Source organism: Chelonoidis abingdonii, chromosome 8 (assembly GCF_003597395.2).
Source record: "Chelonoidis abingdonii isolate Lonesome George chromosome 8, CheloAbing_2.0, whole genome shotgun sequence".
NCBI lineage: Eukaryota > Metazoa > Chordata > Testudines > Testudinidae > Chelonoidis > Chelonoidis abingdonii.
In genome coordinates, this window is record NC_133776.1 from 56,360,467 (window position 1) to 56,381,725 (window position 21,259).

Genomic DNA, 21,259 nt, shown 5'->3' on the forward strand with positions numbered 1-21,259 from the left:
GTGTGGAGAAAGTGAATAAGGAAAAGTTATTTACTTGTTTCAATAATTAAGAACTTGGGGCCACCAAAGAAATTAATGGGCAGCAGGTTAAAAACAAAAAAGAAGTCATTTCACACAGCATTCAGCACCTTGGAACTACCTGCCTGAAGAGGTTGTGAAGGCTAGGATATAACAGGGTTTAAGAGAGAACTAGATAAATTAATGGAGGTTAAGTCCATTAATGGCTGTTAGCCAGGATAGATAAGGAATGGTGACCCTAGCCTTTGTCAGAGGGTGGAGAGGGATGGCAGAGAAGAATCACTTGAAAATTACCTGTTCAGTTCACTCCCTCTGGGCACCTGACATTGGTCACTGCCGGTAGACAGGATACTGGGCTGGATGGACCTTTGGTCTGAGCCAGTATGGCTGTTCTTATGTGGATAGTTTGCTCTTGTGCCCTTAAAATGTTTCTTTGAAAACGCCAACGGTCTCAAGTGTTTTTTTCCCCTTAGACTTGCTTCCTATGGATTTACCTACCATCCTGAGTTGCAAAGTCTGCTCTTGAAACCATTGTCTTTATTGTGCTGTCCTCTCCGACCATTTCTTAGAATCATGAACCGACCATTTCATAATCACTTCACCCAAGTTGCTCTACTTTCAATTCTCAACCAGTTCTTCCTATCTCAAAATCAAATCTAGAATCTCCCCTGACAATGCGTTCCACAGGTTGACTGTGCATTGTGTATAGAAGTACTCCTTATTGTTTGTTTTAAACCTGCTGCCATTAAATTTCATGGTATCCTGGGGCCTCTTGTGTTATGCGAAGAATTAGATAACACTCCCTTATTCACTTCTCACCCATTCATGATTTATAGACCTCTACCATATCCTCCCTTAATATTTCATTTCTAGATATCAATCTATCTTTTAAATCTCTCTTCATATGAAAGCTGTTCTAATCCCTATCATTTGTGCCTTCTGCACTTTCCAATTCTAATATCTTTTTGAGATGAGGCAAGCAGAACGTGTGGATGTACTATGGATTTATATGGTGCATTATATGTATCTGTTTCCCTAATGGCTAACATGTGTAGCTTTTTTTGACAGCTGCTGCACATTTGAGTGGAATGTTTTCAGAGAACTATCCATAATGACTCCAAGATCTTTTCTTGAGTGTTATAGCTAATTTTGATCCATCATTTTGCTTGTATATTGGGATTATGTTTTCATATGTGTTACATTGCATTTATCAACATTTAAGCTCCTCGCCATTTTTTGCTTACTCACCCCATTTTGGGAAATCCCTTGTAACTCATTGCAGTCAGCTTTGGACTTTACTATCTTGAATATTTTATCATCTGCAAACTTTGCCACCTCAGTGCTTATTCCCTTTTACGATAATTTTGAAATATGTTGAACAGCACAGGTTCCAACTACAAATCCTGGGAAACCCATATTTACTTTTCACTGTGTAAAACTGACCATTTAATTTCTATCTTTTGTTTCCCTATCGTTTAACCAATTACTGAGTCATGAGGGGACCTTCCCTCTTATCCCATGACTACTTACTTTGCTTAAGAACCTTTGGTATGTGATCATGACAAAGGCTTTCTGAAAGTCCAAGTACACTATATCAACTGGATCACCTTTGTCTACATGCTTGTTGACCCCCTCAAAGAATTCTAATAGATTGGTGAGGTATAATTTCCCTTTACAAAACCCATGTTGACTCTTCCTCATCAGCGCTAGGAAAATTGTGGAATCCCCATCCTTTGAAATTTTTAAGAACAAGTTAGACAAACATCTGTCAGGGATGGTCTAGGTAAACTTGGTCCTTCCTCATCGCAGGGACATGTACTAGATGACCTCTTGAGGTCTCTTCCATCCGTCTCTATAATATTATGTTCATCTATGTGTCTGATAATTCTGTTCTTTACTATAGCTTAAACCAGTTTGCCTGGTACTGAATTAAGGTTTACTGGCCTGTCACTGCCAGGATTGTCTCTGGAACCTTCTTTAAAAATCAGTGTTACGTTAGCTATCCTTGACTCATCTCGTACAGAGGCTGATTTAAGCAATAGGTTACATACTATAGTGAGTAGTTCTGCAATTTCATTTTTGAGTTCCTTCAGAACTCTTGGGTGAATACCATGTGGGCCTGCTTTTTCTCAATTTGTTACAAAATCTCCTCTATTGACACCTCAATCTAAGACAGTTCCTCAGATTTGTCACCTAAAAAGAATGACTTAGGTGTGGGAATCTCCCTTACATCCTCTGCAGTGAAGACTCATGCAAAGAATTCATTTAGCTTCTCTGCAACTGTATTGTCTTCCTTGAGTGGTCCTTGAGTACCTTGATCATCCACTGGACCCAGATTAGTTGGTAGGCTTCCCCACTTTTGATGTACTTGATAATTATTTTATTTGTTGCTGTTTTTTCGTGTCTTTTGCTATTTGCTCTTCACATTCTTTTTTGACCTGCCTAATTATTCTTTTACACTTGCCAAAGTTTATGCTCCTTTCTAATTTCCACAGCAGGATTTGACTTCCAATTTTTAAAGGATACCTGTTTGCCTTTAACTACCTCTTTAGTCTGCTGATTAGCCAGGGAGCAATTTTTTTGGTCCTATTTTTTATTATTATTATTTGGAGTATACGATTAGTTTAAACCTCCACTGTGGCATTTAAGTCTGTTCCACGCAGCTTGCAGGCATTTCATTCTTGTGCCTGTTCCTTTTAATTTCCGTTTAACTAGCTTCCTCATTTTTGTGTAGTTCCTCTCTTTGAAGGTAAAAAATGCTACTGGTGTAGGTTTCTTTGGTATTTTTTCCCCTCCAGCGATGCTAAAATTTAATTACAGTGCGGTCTCTGTGACATCTACTTGCAGCTACAAGAAGCATCTGAGAAGTCTGAATTACCCCATTCATCTGCCTGGTGTGTTGATAGAATGCTCACTGGCATTGGACTCCTGCCGCTGTCACTGCAGCTGGGAGGGGTAGAAGGGGGTGGTAGAAGCCCAACTGCTGCCTTCCTAGCAACAGACTCAACGTGGGCATGGCGTGAGCGACCTGCTCACAGAAGGATAATGATGGACTCCCCCATGGGTTGCTCTAGTGTAGCTGGCCAGCCTACAGCAACCATGCCACCACTTCTCAGTAATATACAGTGTGACACATGATACATGCTGGTTTTCATAAAGCCCCAGCTCTTGGAGTCATGTGAATAGAAGAGACAAAAAAAAAAAAGGCACTTTCTAGCCTGCCTGGTTGCACAAAGAACATGCCTGCACCAGCTAGACGCCCCTAGGGGCTTAGCCCCTGTTAGCACACTTAAAGAACCAGATCTTATTTCTTTAAAAAAAACCACCTGATATTCTAGCTAATCTTATGTGGGCAGCAGCCTAACTCCGCAGTTTTCAGTGCCTGGTCCAAAGAGGCACATGGCAGCAGCAGGGGCTGTCAGTTCCCGGCCCTTGGTGGAAGGGGCGGAGCTAGGGCCCTCACTTTAGCCCTGGGCACCGCCCAGCGCTGGGGGAAGGGGACAGTAGCGTCCCGCCCTTGAGGGGGGCGGGGAAGTGGGCGGAGCAGCAGCGGCCACCCAATAAAGCTTGACATTGAAATTGAAAGCGCCTCCCTGGTGGCGAGCTAGGGGAAGGGGCGCTCGCGCGGGCGGCTGGCTATGCGCCTGCGCACAGCAGCCGGGCAGGTGGCTGGTGTGTTGTTGTTCGGTGGTGGCGGCGGGAAGATGGCGGCGCACGGGGGCTCTGCGGCCTCCTCGGTGCTCAAAGGGTTAATTCAGCAATTCACCGCCATCACGGGTGAGACGCACGGAAGCCGGGGGCCCCGCGGGCGGCTGTGCACATCCTGTAGCCCTAATATCGGGGGCCGGTACAGGGGCAGCACCGGTGGGCTGGGCCCCGCAGCTCTGGTCCAGCTCCGGGCAGAACCGGCCTGGGGCAGCGGCGGCTTCCGGCCGGGGCGCGCGCGCTGTGCCCGGCGGATCGGTGCGGCACGGAGGCTCCCGGCTGAGGGGATGTGGGGTTCCCCCTCCTCCCCCAGGCAGGCTAGGCCAGGCGCTGCCCCGTTCTCTGTGACCTTCGGGGTACGGCCCCGGCCCTGCTCACCCGGCAAAGTCCCGGGCCCAGGAAAGGGGGCTCAGGCATCCCATAGGACAGCCGAGCAGCCGCCCGGCCTGTGTCTGCGGTACAGAGCCCCAGAGCCGGTGGGCGGGCGAACATGCGTGAGGGAACAGGCTGCCAAGGAGCTGGGGGTCTGGCAGAGAATCACTGTCTGCTGTACGGGTGACGCTCCAGTGCTGTCAGATGCTCTTCTCTTTCCTTCATCGCCAGGACAGGTGCTCCTTGCACTCAACAGAGACCACAAGATGCATCAGTCTTCCTCCTCCTGCTTCCACCAGTGTAACTGAAGTTCTGTTTGCTTGAGTAATTAGTGGGCAGATTTGGTGTAATATGATCTGTGGAAGTAATCTGTTAGTGCATTGAAATGATGATCGGGTTTGTCGGCATATATTTCCCCACTGTTCTTACAAATGGCATTGGATTGCTCCCAATGAAAATTCTTTGTTTGGTTTATCTTGAGCACTTGATACAATTTGTGCATAATCGATTTCATTATAGCTTCCTCTATTTGTGTGTCTTCACACCACAACAGAGGAGGGAAGGGTTTTAAAAGATAGGAAAATATGACTGTCAAACTACAAAAATCGATTTATTAGTTCTGTTTATTCCACTCACCAAGTTTCTTGTTATAGCTAATTAAATTCAAGCTTATATCACTTTTAATAGTCAGGTGTGATTGGCTCAAAATCTGGGTTAACAATACTGGAGATGTTAAGTAGCTAGTAAACTGACAGGGATACAGGTTCGCCTGTACCCTGGGAAATTCTTAGTAAGTCAGTTCTTTGTGAATCACAAACAATCATTTTTAATGCTCTCAGAGAGAGTACAATATTTTATGGCTCTGCTGGGCCCCACTAATGAAGAATGAGGAGAAAGTCATTTAGTATATTTCTGCTGTAGGAAACAGGGGACTGACTTTTTGTTGTTGCTCACCAAGAAGAGTGGCTGTAAGAAACTGGAAAAAATACACACAAGAGCTACAGTGAAACTAGATGAGTTTTGGTTCACATTTCAGTGTTTGCAGTGCTCATTTAAAGGCAGATGCAACCTTAAATATTTTGTAAAGAAAGTAAAGCTGGTTTTAGAGCATTGCACTAATGTTCTACAATTAATAAGACACACTGGTTCTAGACCAGAGGTTCTCAGGACAAATTTTTTAGTGGCATCAAAGTGCGGCCACCAACTCTTGCTGTTGGCCACTCTCACGCATTTTCTTAAAATACTTAACTGTCTTTAGGAAAAACATGTATATGTACATATTTATTTGTCCAAATCATTGTAATTTATTTATTGCTAGCTAGTAAGTCTGCTGTGAAAAGTGATATTAACAAACATACAAGTATCACTTTTCACAGCAGCCTTATTTAGCCCTTCCAAGCCTAGGGACAAATTAATCCCTGGATGTGGGATCAGGGGAGTCTGTGTTGGGCTGGAGCCTGAAGCCCCGTGGCCAGAGCCTGAAGCCCCGCGACCAGAGTCAGGGGCTTGCCACCGCACAGCTGGAGCCTGCGGATGGAGCCTGAAGCCCCTCGGCTGGAGCCTGCTGCCCCACCACCCCGGGGCTGAAGCCTGAGCCATTCGCCCCTGGGAAGGTGGGGAACTCACCGGCTGCCTGATCCTCCCACCTTGTTACCCAGGTGTCTCCAGAAGGGTGAGGGCCCAACGCTGCTGGCAGCCGGCCCCCAGCAACCAACACCAAGGCGATGCATCCAGGAGCAACAAGGAGAGGGAAGGGGCTGCTACTTTGCCTCTTCCCCCCTGATCACAGCCGGGGAGGCTGTGACCGCAAGAAAAGCCCCTGGTGGCCTCGTGCATCTACGGTGGCCACACTTGAGAAATGCTGTTCTAGACAACTTTTGTCTTCTACAAGCAGTGATAGGTTTTGAATAGCAGAGACCTGAAAATGGCAATGTCTTTGCACATAACTCTATATGGGATTTGTAGGGTGATGTGGTCATTTCAAAGTGTAAAAATGTTTGAGCATTGCTGATATAATGGCAGTAAAGTGTAGTGGGCATTTTTATAACAAATTGTGATTACAGTTTAAAGAAATTAGATGTTGTTTCCATACTTTTACCTTGTTATCTCTGATAACTAGTTTGCTTTTGTATTTATTTACCATTTTAATTAAGACCTCAAAATAGAGTTGACTTCTATTAAGATTATTGCTACTTCTCTTGGCAAATTGTCTTTGGAAAGTTACTCTGTCAGACAAGCTGACATTGTTTGTGACTTAATATAATAGCATAGGTCATTCAAAGTCACTTTATCCCAGTGGTTCTCAAACTTTTGTATTGGTGACCCTTTCACACAGCAGACCTCTGAGTGCACCTCCTTTATAAATTTAAAACACTTTCAAAATACATTTAACACCATTATAAATACTAGAAGCAAAGCAGGGTTTGGGCTGGAGGCTGACAATTCGTGACCTCCCATGTAATAAGCTCGTGACCCCCTGAGAGGTCCCAAGCTCCAGTCTGAGAACCCCTGCTTTATCCAGAGATTTTCCAGCCCTTGCAGTGTTTCATTTGCTGGCTGGGCTGTTCTGACTAGAGCTTCCCGGGAAATCTAGTGTTGCCAAATACAAGTTGAGTGACTAAGATAAAATGGGTTTAAGCCAAGGTGGCTTAATTTACTACAACTCTAACTTTATACAATATAATCTTGTTTTCCTCATTGCTATGGTATTTAGACACTTAAACTAATGAAAATTAAACTTATCATGAGTACAAAAGCTACCTCCAACGCTAACTCCACTGAATTTCTGCCTCTGTAACTCACTAACTGCCTTCATCTACTGTGACCTGAAGAAGAGCTCTGTGTAATCTTGAAAACTTCTCTTTCACCAACAGAAGTTGGTCCAATAAAAGCTACTACTTCACTCAGTTTATCTGTCTAATATCCTAGGACTAACATGACTATGACAACACGGTCCCTGTGTGGGATGGAGAACTCACACTTGTGCTCTGATAGACTGTTAGGGAAAATAAATTCCTCAGTTGAGAGTGTCTCTATGGCATGACTAACTTTGGGTTACTCGTCCTGGAGGGGAAAGGTCTTTTGATGTAGGGAAGAAGGTGGTACTGCGAGTCAATGTTGTTACTCGTATCCATGAACAGTAATGGATACGGTAAGACACTGAAACTGGGAACTGTTTTAATAGATGGACATGTATCAACATGTAAACAAACCTTCCTTCTTTCTGCCAGTTGTTATGCTCGTCTTCTCTGGAATGAGCATCTGCTAGTTCTCTTTTGCTCACTCTGTGTCTTGGTCAGTTGATAGGCCAAGTTCCCTACTTTATTTTTCTGCTCTAAATATCCATCATACAGTGGCTGAAACTGTTATACCCCTGGGTGGATAAAAATCAATAATTTTTTCTTTTTAAATCCAAAAAAATCGTATTTTTTTGATAAAATGCTTTTTGAGGAAAAATCCGATCTAAAGATAGATACATTATAACTCAAAGATATCTCATCATAGAATAGGGATTATAAATTCTAATTTTATAGTATGAGACAATAGATTCATGTAATGTTTAAGAAGTTTTGTAATTGAGTTCCAATAGTTCATGGATTAGGGACCCAATCTTATGAGGTTCCAAGGGCTTCTGTATAGATTATTTAGGTTAATCTTTCTATCTACCCAATGGGACTCAGTGCTCAGTCTAGAAGAGACTACTACATACTAAGCGATGCTTAGTTTTGCGGTTCTCAAACTGGATTTGTGTCTCCAGAGATAACATGCTTGTTAACAGCAAAAATATTTTAAAATAAATAAATAGAGGTGAGAAATAACAGACCTCAGCCCTATTGTCCCTCTACAAATTTGTGTACACAGTCAATCCCTTACGTCTGTCTAAAAGTGCAAAATTTCAAAAAGTTCAATGAATAGAAAATTATTGGGGGGCAGAATAGATCTGGACAAGGAGAAGAAGTCTGGAGGTAAATGTGAGGAAGGAAGAACAGTCAGTAGAAACAAAAGTGAAACTGTCTGAGCAGCATATTCCAGAAGTCTTGAGGTCTTTCTGAGCGTAGCCTTCATTGATTTGAGATCTACCATACCATTCTCTCACTAGTAGGGAAAACCTCTAATGGCAGCAGGCCATAAAAGAGACCCAGTTTGGGAATATTTTAATGAAGTTCCTGTACCTGTGGGTAAGACTGTCATGTGTGCAAAATGCAAACAGTGCAACAAAGAAATGCAAGGCCTGGTTGCGCGAATGAAACAACATCATGAGAAGTGCTCCTTCTCAGGAGGAAGCTGCGTTGAAGATGATGAAAGGAGCATGTCTGAATATGCAGGATCTTCAGGTTGGTCAACTTTTTTATTTCATACTTCTTTCTTAAGGACTGCCTGTCTTCCTTCTGAACTATTGAATTTTCATGTTTGAGCAAAAATATAGAGTAACAACTGTGGTACTATCATTTTAGATGCAGTTGTGATTAAAAAAATAAACAGCTGAAATAAACAGATCTTCCTTTTACAATTTCACCTTTAAAGTAATATTAAGTGTCAGTGAATACAATGAGTAATACTAAATTAGCAGTCTGGTAATAATTAAATAACTTCATTGACTTATTTTCTTTAGGAGAATCCATCCTCAACATACAGGATTCTGAAGACTATCCACCTTCAAGATAACTCTGAAACTATAGAAAATAATGGTGATCTGCCAATGATAGCGTTTCAGTCACACCATGTATGTCACATAGCCACAGTATATCACCTGTAGCAAAGAAGAAATTTTTTTTTCCATCATCGAGAAACAACCATACATAAGTTTGTGATAAGAACCAGCAGATTACAAAAAAAGGTAATTGATGAAAACCTTGCCTGGTTTGTTTATGCAACAAACTCTCCTTTCTGTATGATTGAGAATCCACATTTCATTAACGTGGTTCAGTCATTAAGACCAGGATAGAGTCCACCCAACAGAGCAGATGTTGCAGGCAAAGTGCTGGATAAAGTGTACGAGAAAAATATTGAGCAGTGTGCAAAAGGTCTAGAGGGTGAAATTGTTAGCCTGAATCTTGATGGGTGGAGCAATGTCCACGGTGATCCTGTTGTGTGTGCTTGTGTGACAACAGAAGAAGGGAATGTCTTCCTTACAGAAACTATTGATACATCAGGAAATATACATACAGAAGAATACTTACTAGAAGTAGCAGTAAGAGCTATAACAAACTGTAGAAAAAAAATTCAAATGTCTAGTACGCAGCTTGGTCACGGACAATGCTGCAAATGTATCTAAGATGAGGAGAAATTATTTAGAAGAGAGTGAAGAGAGTCCCAATCTAATAACATATGGTAGCAGTGCTCATTTGTTGCACCTCCTAGCCAAAGACTTCAGTGTTCCAGAAATAAAGGCTAATGTTGAAATTGCAAAATACTTCCGTAACAACCACTTTGCAGCAGCTGCTCTGAAAAAAGTGGGAGGAACCAAGTTAACTCTCCCACAAGATGTGGGATGGAACTCAGTAGTGGACTGTTTTGAGCCACTATATCAAGAACTGGCCTAATCTGATGACAGTTTGCGAATAAAATCATGAAAAGTTAGGTGGCACGGTCGCAACCAAAGTTCTCAACATTGGCTTAAGAGAAATGTTGAACACGTGCTGAGTACCCTGAAGTCTATTTTTGTGGCCTTCAACAAAATGCAGGGAAATAGCTGTTCTATTGCTGATGCTGTTGAAATTTGGAAAGAACTGAGTGAGATCTTAAAGAGAAATATGCAATGACAAAGTTAAATCACAAGCCTTAAAAAAATGAATGGGACAAGCACTATCTACAGCTCATTTTCTTGCAGATATTCTCAGTACTCGGTACCAGGGTCAAGCCTTAACTGTTAAAGAAGAGGAGTTGGCTAAGACATGGCATTGTGGAGGGATGATTGTTGGATGTACAACTACCATAAACTTCAGAACTAAGGGTGAACCATTCAAGAAATATATGTTTGCTGATGATGTGAACTGGTGGAATTCACTTAAGCACTTGGATTCAGAGACTGTTGAAGTGATAATCTCACCTTTATCAGCATTAGCTGCTCCTGCTGGTGTAGGAGAATATTTTCTTCCTTTGAACTAATTCATTCCAAATTGATAAATTGTTTGGGACTTGAAAAAGCCGGAAAGCTTGTTTTTCATTTCCAGATTATGAAGAAACAGAAAAACGAAGATGAAGACGACTGAGTTTGCTGCAGAAGCCAATATTTTAAGTTTCTCATGTTGAGCTGGCTGACATAGTTGATTTAATTTTTTTTAAATTTCATTTAACTATTTTAGTTAAAAACAATTTTAACAAAAACAAACCTGACTTTAAAAAACTTCAATGTTTAACTACATTCAAAAATTCATATGCTTGTTTTGTTAAAATATTACATATTTGCTGTTGAAGAAAAAATCCAGAATACATAACGTTATTTTAGTTTAATAAAACAATGTAAATGTCTGCCTGGTGATGTTCTCCTTCTAATACAGCATGGCAAGAAAATCCTTCAAATATTAATGATTACTGTTGAATTGGAGATAGTTCACTTCCCAATGACTTCATAAATGTCTGCTTCAATTATCTTTGGTAAATGACATAACCAAACAAGCATTCATTTTCTGGTATAACTGTAAAACTAATCTGAAAAGTTTTCAAAAGAAATCACTTTAAAAATGTGTAGTGTAGGTTTCATTTTTAGAAGGTACACATCTATCTATGAGTTGTGAAGAATATGTTTTAAGGTTATAACAACCAAAGAATGCACTTTTATATAGAAATCCATGATTAACGCAGGGTGGACTCGATTTATACTCATTGCTGATTTAATATTGAGTTTTTCATAGTGACGAGAAGTTGGTAGTTAATTTTGTGTATAACCCAACATCTTTCTGGATCATTGCATCTTCTTCATGTTATGAATTTTGTGCTGGGCAAAAGTCTGAGAACTGTTTTAAAAAAAAAAAAAAAATTAAATACCTACTGCTGAACTTTTTTCTTTTTTAAGGAAGCAGATAGGATTGAAGGAGAGCTACATTTCCGTCTCCTTTTTCCCCCCTCCTAGGCAAGATGTGTATATTAGTGTTTCTTCTAATGGTTTCTAAACTATAAGTGCAAAGCAGGTGACAGCCATATATGTTGTGCATTCTTACTAATTACTAATTCTTTGAAAGAACAATCTTGTCTGTCAGCTATTCCCAGGACCTCTTTGATCAGAGTCTTGATACTATTTTCTGAGACTTTTTTTGTCTTTCACATTATAGGTGCCAGTGAAAGTGTGGGGAAACATATGCTTGAAGCATGCAACAATAATCTAGAGATGGCTGTCACTATGTTTCTGGATAGTGGAGGCATAGCAGAGGAGCCCAGCACCAGTTCAGCAGCGGTGTCAACTGTCCGACCAGATACAGAGTATGTGCCTGTGTGAATGTATCCATATGAATGAATAACGTGTGTTGAATAATGGTAGAATGGAAAGGTGGGAAAGTTATGGTATCAAGGCATTTTGCTGTAGCATTGTTCATTTCTCTCATAACCTACTGTCACTTCACTGTTACTATGTAGTCGTTTAATGATCTTGTCCACTTTTCCCTCCTCTGGTAGGGCCATTCTAGCAACTTTTATCTGGTAGTAATGGTCTTGTGGCTAAAACACAGGACTGAGTTTTAACATAAGAACGGCTGTACCAGGTCAGACTAAAGGTCCATCTAGCCCAGTATCCTGTCTACCGACAGTGGCCAATCCCAGTGCCTCCAGATGGAGCTAGTGATCACTTATCACAGCTAGTGATCAGTGTGATCTCTCTTCCTGCCATCCATCTCCATCCTCTGATGACAGAGGCTAGAACACCGTTCTGTACCCATTCCTGTCTATAGCCATTTATGACTTAACCACCATGAACTATCCATTCCTTTTAACACTGTTATAGTCCTCGCCTTCACAACCTCCTAGTAAGGAGTTCCCATAGTTTCACTGTCGCTGGTGAAGAGAGACTTCCTTTTATTTTTTAACCTGCTGCTATTAATGTCATTTGGTGACCCCTAGTCTTGTATTATGGTAAGTAAATAACTTTTCCTTCCACTTTCTCCACTCACTCATGTTTTATTTACCTCTTTTCATATCCCCCTTAGCTCCTCTTTTCCAAGCTGAGAGACCTAGCCTCTTTAATCTTTCCTTATATGGGACCCTCTCAACCCCTAATCATTTTAGTTTCCCTTTTCGAACATTTCTCAGTGCTAGAACATCTTTTTGAGGTAAGGACACCACATCTGTCACAGTATTCAAGATGTGGCGTACCATGGATTTATATAAGGGCAATAATATATTCTCAGTCTTATTTTCTATCCTCTTTTTTAATGATTCCTAACAACTGTTGCTTTTCTTGACCGCCTCTGCACACTGTGTGGACATCTTCAGAGAACTATCCATGATGACTCCAAGATCTTTTTCGACTCGTTGTAGTAAATTAGCCCCCTGTATAGTTGGGTTATTTTTTCCAATGTGCATTACTTTACATTTATCCACATTTAATTTCATTTGCTTTGTTGCCCATCACTTAGTTTTAGTTGATCTTTGAAGTTCTTCAAAGACTTGCTTTGTCTTAACTATCTGAGTAGTTTAGTATCATCTGCAAACTTTGCCACTCACTGTTTACCCCTTTCTCCTAGATCATTTATGAATAATTTAGATAGTGGATTGCGTCCTAGTGAGACCCTGGAACACCACTAGTTACCCCTCTCCATTTGAGAATTTACCATTAATTTCTACCTTTGTTCCTCTGTTCTTCTTCATTCTCAGTCCATGAAAGGAGCGCTTCCCTTTTATCCATGACAGCTTAATTTACGTAAGAGCCTTTGGTGAGAGACCTTTTCAAAGGCTTTCGGAAATCTAAGTACACTATGTCACGGGATCCCCTTGTCCACATGTTGTTGACCCTTCAAAACTCTAATAGATGAGTAAGACACGATTTCCCTTTACAGAAACCATGTTGAGCTTTGCTCAACAGTTGTTTTCTATGTGTCTGACAATTTTCTTCTTAACTATGTTTCGACTAATTTGCCCGGTTACGTTAGACTTACCGTCTGTAATTGCCGGATCACCTCTGAGCCCTTTTAATATTGGCAATTACATTAGCTAGCTTCAGTCATTGGTACCAAAGCCGATTTAAAGGACTGGTTACAAACTTAGTTAATAGTTCTGCAACTTCACATTCAGTTCTTTCAGAACTTTGGGTGAATGCCCTTGGTCCACGTGACTATTATGTTGAGTTTATCAATTATTTCCAAAACCTCCTCTAGTGACACTTCAATCTGTGACAGTTCCTCAGATTTGTCACCTACAAAAGTCAGCTCAGGTTTGGTAATCTCCCTAACATCCTCAGCCGTGAAGACTGAAGCAAAGAATCCATTTAGTTTCTCCGCAAGGACTTTATTGTCCTTAAGCGCTACTTTTGTATTTCGATCATCAAGGGGCCCCACTGGTTGTTTAGCATGCTTCCTGCTTCTGATGTACTTTAAAAAACATTTTGTTATTACCTTTGGAGTTTTTGACTAGCCGTTCTTCAAACTCCTCTTTGGCTTTTCTTATTATACTCTTGCACTTAAGTTTTAAGAGACTTGGGATTTGTTTCTTGTTTTGACTTGGGAATATTACCTGTTCTCACTGCTGGTGTTAAAATAGTGCCTAGAGGCCAACACCTTGTTGGTGTTGTACAAACATATAGCAAACAGATGGTCCCCTGGCCTGAAAATTGTACTATGACTCAATTTCGTCATTTGTACGTTTTGGATAACATTTGCATACCTAACAGGATATTGGTTACAAGCCATGCTAGCTAAATGCTGCTTTCAGGGGACACAGAAGCTGCGTCTTGCATGGTAGATGTGTATGTGGTGGCAATGACAGTTACTTTCACCTCCCCGTCACTGCTTTGAACTTGGTCTAAATTGGATTAGTTGTGGCTAAAAGATAATTAGGTCTTTGGTCTTCAAGAAGTGGGTTTTGGTCTCTGTCTGGTTCCTAGGGGGCTTGTGTCCTACCATAAAATCCACAGCAACATTTGGCATTTATTGGCACCCATGTTGTGCATGAAAGGCCAGGGTGTGAATAATTATGAGGAGCATATTTCCCGCTCATATGTAGAGTTGGTCACTGAAAGGCATGAGTGAGTTGCATTTGGGCATTGTAGGGAAGTTTGGAGTTCTGCTTCCTTTGCTCTACCTGTTCTGTGGATAAATAGATAACTTTGACCCTGGAAACAGTCTTACTAAACTTTCTGTCTAAATTCAGGTTAATTATAAAGGTGAAAGTGCCAGAAAAGGGTGTACTTGAGGTTAAAACAGCTGGAATGGTGCCAATAGTCCTAGCGGATGCTAAATTCTGTACCTTTCTGCCATTTGCCTTTGACAGGTACTGAAGCTAAACATCTATATTTGTCAGTATGGAGGCCTTGTTTCTGTGCAGATTCTTTGTGAATCAGTGACTTTTATACCACTATAAGTTAAACCCAGTAAGTGTTTTTATTGGAATAAATTTGATACCTTGGCTCCATTCAGGAGATAACCAGTCCATCTCCTAAACTTCAGACGCAGTGCCTAGAAGACTGTGAAGAGACTGGGTAAAACAAATAAGCATTTCTCTCTGCGTTATGTAGGGTTGTAGGCTCTAGTCTGTGACCCCTTCTGTGCCACTCTTTATGCACGGAACCTGTATGAGTCAAAGAACCTCTCTCAATTCAGATCTTTTAAACATTTGCTTCCTGCATGGACCCTTTGAGCCACCTGAAATGATGAAATAATTAAAAATTTGTACAACATCCTTACTTCACCTAGATATTATGCATCTGTACTTTTGTCTGTATCATTTAAACTGCAAGATCCTTGGGCAGGAACTGGTATTCTTTGTTTATAGAGTGCCCAGCACATCCCTCAGTAAATAACAGATTTTTTTTTCCCTTACTCTGGTAGGGATGAAGTACGAGCACCAATTCCACAAAAGCAGGAAATTTTGGTAGAGCCGGAGCCCTTGTTTGGAGGTAAGATTTGTTTGTGGTTTTGTTTTATGTTGCTACTGGCCTGGGTGAGTGACGAAAGAAAAATTGTAACTGACTGAGGGGTTGTCTACACATGCCTACATGGTGCAGCTGCACCACTCTAGGTACTCCACCTCCTGGAGAGGCAGTGGCTATGTTGATGTGAGAAGCTCTCCCCCGATCCCCAGTCAGCGCAGCGCCATTTATACCAGGAGTTCGGTCAGTATAAATGCATTGCTCAGAGGATGTGGATTTTCTATACCCCTGAGCGGTGTAGTTATACCAACATAAGTCTGGAGTTTAAACCAAGCCTGAGAAATTGAATCCCATCACTACTTCTTTCTGCTGTACTCTGATATAACTCTGTAGCCGTAGGATGCGATTGCACACTTTGAAATACCTCTATGCAGTTGGAAGTACAGTTTCTCAAATGAGACATAGGTAGTAAATCATGCACCACTGGGAGTGCAGTTTGCTTCATTTAAAGTGGGTGCTGCCTCATAAGCTATGCTAAAATACTTCTGTTTTCTGGCTGAGTACAGTGGTCCAGGAACAGAACTTGAAGATACTTCTCCCACATTAGAGATGCTCAAAGTGCTGGTATTGCAGGACAGAGTGATTAGTGATGAAGGGAAGAAGAATGGGTGAAGCTTCAAGAGAGCTAGAGCTACAAAGGAGATAGGAAGATTAGAAATGAAGTCAGAAGTATATGAAGGGTAAAGACAAACTATTAATGAAATGTTAAAGAAAAATATTTGATTATTTTAGTTCTGCTTTGTGTTGAATTTCTTGAATCATCTGAACCTACCTACCTGCTGAAGAAATATTATTGAGGAAGCTTAGAAAGTAGGAGGCTTCTGAGAACGGGGATGGTTCCTGGGCGTTCTGCAGTCAATATGCAATGGGCATTGCTGTGTAATACACTAAAACCCTAGTAATTGGACAGTTGGCACAGTGCAAAGGATACCGTGTGAAGTTGTTTTAGATGGTAATAGTAGCTTTTCCCATTTGTTGTTGCAGTTTGTAGTTTACTCTCATTTTCTCTCTTTGGAGAATAAACTGAAGTTTTGAAATGCACTTTGTAGTTTTTATTTTCTGTTTGCTTTAAATATAAGATTGCTTTATTATCTTTTTGCTTTTGAAATGTTGCCTCCGCCCCCCCTTTATTTTGAAGTGAAGGGCTAATGAGAAGATGACTTTCCTGCTAATTAAAATATTGATCTTCTAAGAAGAGGTGGCTATTTATGATCATCCCTGGCAACCCCAATAAAGGTTCAGGGTCCTATTGCGCTAGGCACTCTACAGGACAGTCTTTGCCCTAGAGAACTCAGTCTAGGTATACGGATATTTGGATTTGAATGTTGTCTAGTTTTTTTTTTTGTTTTGTTTTTGTTTTGTTTTTTTTTGCATGGAACTGCCTTGAGAATGAGATACTTAAATTATCTGAAACGGAAGATAACACCAGTTCATAGCCAACTATTAAATTACATTCCAAAGAAACACAAAAATATAGGACAGTGTTTTCAGACTTGCATGCTTAATTTCAGGTTCCTAAAGCCACACATAAATACCTAATTACAGGCAGGTGATTTTCACAAATGCTGAGAACTTGTAGCACCTGTTGATTTGTGTGAGATTTATAGGTGCTCAGTACTTAACTCTTAAGTCTGAAAATTTTTTATTATAATGTACAAAGTAGATCACTTGAGGTCAAAAATATTATACCTTTTTTCATAGTTATTAGAGATGGAAATTACTCCTGGGGGAATTGTGCGCTACTGCATGTGTGCAGAATTCACGTCCCCTGCAGATTTCTTTGCTTCCCCGCAGAAAATGACGGGGAAGCAAAGGGAAGCCACACGAGCTGTCATGCGCCTCTTCCCAGCAGTGCGGGCACATCGTTTCGAGCGCCCGGAGCAGCCAGCAGAGAGGTAAATCACTGTGGAAGAGACTCCACAGCCAGTGGCTCTTACCCTGCGCCAGTCTTAGCTGCTCGTCCTGGGTGGGTGTGGGGGAGGATGATGGGACCTTTTTCCCTGCATGGAGTGGCCTGGTCCAGATCAGACCCACCCCTAGAAACCTCCCAGGCTCTGGGGAGCTCTGCACTCTCCCAGGCCCACCCTGCTTCCTCCCCCATTGCTCCTCAGCCACAGGGCGAGGGGGTCACTGTATGGGGAACTGCTCCTCCACACCTTGCCCAACCCCATGCATCCAGATCTCCACCAAGCCCTTCTCCCCTGCACCTAGACCACCCTCCACACCTGAACCCCCACCCCACCATGCCTTTCCCCCATTCATTCAGAGCCCCCAGCCACCTAGTCCCTCACCAAGAACCTCCCCCCTGCATTCGGACCCCCACCCCGTACTTAGACTAACCTCTACTGAGGCCCCTTTAACCTGGACCACCCCGAGAAGCCCCCACACCTAGACCTGCACTCCACTGAGCCCCAGCCAGCTGCACCTGGACCTCCACCTCATCAAGCCCCCGAGCACCTAGCCCCCCCCAGCCAAGCCCCATCCTTCCCAAATCTAGACCCCCCCATGCCCCAGTCGTCTGCACCTGAACCCCTTGCAGAGTCCCATTCCCTTGCACCTGGAACCCCCCAACTAGCCCCTGAGCATTCAAAATCTCACCTTCCTGCCCCCCCCGAAGATACCTGCACCCAGATTGCACCACACAGAACCCTCTCACCCAACATGTGGATCCCTCCACACTAAGAACCTCTATTCTTGGATCCTGCTAAGCTGAGCCTGCTTGCCCCACACCTAGACTGAGGGCTAGGGCTGGGTGTGTGAGACTCTATCCCTCTCACTTACTGTCTTGGTGCATTGGTGTGGAAGGTTAGGGCCCCAGGGTGTTTCTGGGGCAGGCCTGGCCCTCGTGGTGTGTCAGGGTCAGGTGCAGCTTCACTGCCGAGTTCTTGTGGGGGGTGGGGGGAGCTGCAGGGTGATCTCGCACCTCTATGCAGCCAGTGGCCTGTGCTCCCCACTGCCATACTGGAACAGTCATGTTTGTTTATTGACAAAATATGCAGAATTTTGCAGAATTTTAATTTTTTGGTGCAGAATTCCCTCAGGAGTAGGCAATGCCCATTAATTCAACCAGTCAGTCCCCCTGCAAATTGATTTTTTTAAAATCAGGTTTTATGGTGTATGGTGGCCTCTTTCCATGTACTTTGTGTTTTGAACATCTCCTGTAACTGAATTATTTTGAAAATACTGTCTTAATTGTTTAAAAATGACCATTCCTAGGCAGACAAAGATTTGTAATAAATTGCTCTATGGTGTCTTGTCTTTCGGCCCCATCAGGAGTACTTTGGAGCTGCAGCTACAGATAGTAATGCCAGGTGACTTCAGCCCAGCCCTTTATCCTGGTATTACAGAGGTCTTTGAGAGTTAATTGCCCAGCAGAGAATTGGAACGGTATCTCTTCCCCCTCCTTTTGTGCTCAGAGGCAACTGCATAGAGCTCCTTGAGGCTGGGTTTACCTGGGGATAGGGTGATAGCAAGATTCCTCCTTTTGAGTCCAAGTACTGCCCACCCTGCCCAACAGCCGAGAAGATGATGTGAGTGAGAGGCCTGACAGAACTAAATTGGAGAACTCTGGGAGTAGCTGCCTTCCTAGAGGATTTTCCATTATTACTTCTCTAGGACATATAGTTATTTTCTAAAGTGGGTCCCTGTTTTATGTTTTGGGTTCAGTGTGGTAAGACTTATTTAATCTGAATACTATATTGGGCAGCATGGCAGAAAAGCAATCAACATGGGTATGTACAAGCATATCAGAGATGGGAGGCCTAGTATTTTACCTGCTTTCATCAGTAACCTGGATTTGCTTTGAGGAAAGACTTGTTCTTGGGGGGGATATCCTAAAGTAAAATGTGGTGCTACTTTGGGTCTGTTCTGATTTCCCCCCACCCTTACCCAGTGACCTTACTCCTCTTTATATGTATGCTTTGGGTCTTCAGTCTTTCTGCATCACAACTTTGTGGTATGCCATCATTCAAAAGTAATTCTTTGACAATATAGCTTTTAAATTACATCTGAGATCTTTTTATTTTAATTTTTTTAAAGCTCCTAAACGACGCAGACCTGCCCGTTCAATATTTGATGGTTTTCGGGATTTTCAAACAGAAACCAGTAAGTATCTGTGGTTCATTATGGTAGGGTTTCTAGTTTGTTGTGTAACTTTGTGGTGTGGAATGAACAGAGTTATCTACTATTGGCCATGATCATTGGCTGCAGTCATCAAACAGTTTTTAACGTTAAATGAGATTGGAACTTCCTATGCAGTAGGCAATATTCTATTCTAAAACTGCTTTATTAATCTTTAATTGTAGTGGTGCCATTACTACTTTTATAATTAAAGATGTCTGTCTATTAACTACAGCTGTCTCCCCACAGATACTAGTTTCACAGTGAGGACTGCTTTTATAATCATGGCAGTTTTAAATAGCTGTGAGGTGATTATGACGAAAATGCCAAGTCATGGAAATATGAATCTTGGCAGATACTATTGGATCTTGTTGTGACCCTGATGCATACTTCCAATCTTATAAAACAAAATAAAACACACAAACTTGTGTGTTCTCTGTGGCAGTACTGGACACATGAGTAAAGTACTTGCCATACCAGAATGGACTTTGATAACCCAGTTTAATTCTTCAGAAGGATGTTTTTCCCTTGGTGGTGGGGAGAGAACCCAAGAATCCTGGGGGGATTAAAGCTCTCATTCACTAATCTGGCCTTTTGTGTGGCCACTGTTGCTGTGCGTGTGCTCTTGTTAGTCTTCACATTAGTCCTGGGTTTTGCTTGGCAGCACAGAAAGTTCTCAGTGAATTTGTTTAGCCATTTACCATTACATCTGCCCACCCATGTGCAAAATCTACAAATGACAAAAGTAATAGAGAAACTCTTCTAAATCATAAAATTTCAAAAAATGACTCCTTTGGCAGGTGGGACAAATGCAGCCTTAACTTTTTTATTGTTAATCATTTGTATTACCGTAGTGCCTAAGAGCCCTAGTCATGGACCAGGACCCCTTTGTGCAAGGCACTGTACAAACACTGAACAAAAGCTGACAATCTTCTACTGGCATCACTCAGAGTCCCAGTCAGACTCTTCAGTAATAATCAACCTATTTAAAGGTAGTGTCATTGGCTTCTCTGTGAATAACCTATACTCTACTGCACAACCACATTTTTTGATTCCAACGCATGGGCTCAGACAGCGTGCTTTAAATTATTTGAACAAAAGACATACAGACTGAGGAGTCTGTTAAAGTTTAGTAATGTACTAGGAAGTGGTAATTTAAACAATACAGTAGAATTTAGGGTTCCATTACTCTGTTTACTCTGTTTCCACAAAGGAAGACATTCCAGACTGTTTTTTGACACACCCTTACAGCAATCCAAAGTGGAATGGCCCACATTGGTGCATAAAAAGTGAACTCTACAGCTCCATGATCACCAGCATGGGTCAGATAGATGGAACATGTGACCTTTTGTCTGTTACTATGGTGTGTGTTATTAAAAGTGATTAATATTGCAGGCATTGTTTAATTCTTTCATATCACTGTACTAAATGTCTGACAATCTGGAAGCATTCCACCATGTCAGCTGTAGCTCTTGAAAGTATATGATCCAGTTACACATTCATCTCTCGTCTAACTTAATAACATTCAGTAAAAATATACAAATACACCAAAAGCTTTTTTCACCTAAATGAAAGCTGGAAACTTAATAGTTAAAGTCTGACACTAATCTGGCCTTTAATGTTTGCAGACATGTTTCCAGGGGCTGCAAAATAGTGATATTTACAGGTACAGGAGGCTTCTATACTCTGGTCCACTGCACACTTGCTTGTGTCCAGTGGAGAGTTGGCGGACCCCATGGCCCTGGCTCCTCATTTCCAACTGCTAAACTGCATAAAAAAGCAAATGCACAGAGTATTTTAGGTAAGCAGTTGCTGTAATTCCCCCCCAAAGGTTTCATATGATCACAGATGGGCATTCAAGGTGGCCTCATGGCCATGAATGGGAGAGGTGGTATCCGCAGGACACTGTTTTTCAAGGTGTGGTATAGACTATAGAAAGAGTTTGAGAACCTCTGACCTATGAGAGGTTGC

At 41.9% G+C, this 21,259-nt stretch overlaps 1 protein-coding gene across 5 annotated transcripts in view; it reads left to right on the top strand.

Annotated features, from left to right (window-relative positions):
- Positions 1-3,558: 3,558 nt before the first annotated feature.
- UBXN7 (UBX domain protein 7) overlaps positions 3,559-21,259 on the top strand; it is a 45,611-nt gene continuing 27,910 nt past the window's right edge. For 2 of the 5 annotated variants that reach the window (XR_004377247.2, XR_012656395.1), the window contains exons 1-4: positions 3,588-3,795; positions 11,367-11,514; positions 15,069-15,136; positions 19,208-19,273. Coding sequence is in view for 3 of the 5 variants with exons in the window: in XM_032806100.2 (XP_032661991.1) it covers positions 3,657-3,795; positions 11,367-11,514; positions 15,069-15,136; positions 19,208-19,273 (421 nt within the window). In the remaining 2 variants the exon portion in view is untranslated. Of the gene's footprint in view, positions 3,796-4,062; positions 8,933-11,366; positions 11,515-15,068; positions 15,137-19,207; positions 19,274-21,259 lie in introns of those variants that run through there. The other 3 variants (XM_075068636.1, XM_032806100.2, XM_075068635.1) reach the window with 3 other exon arrangements.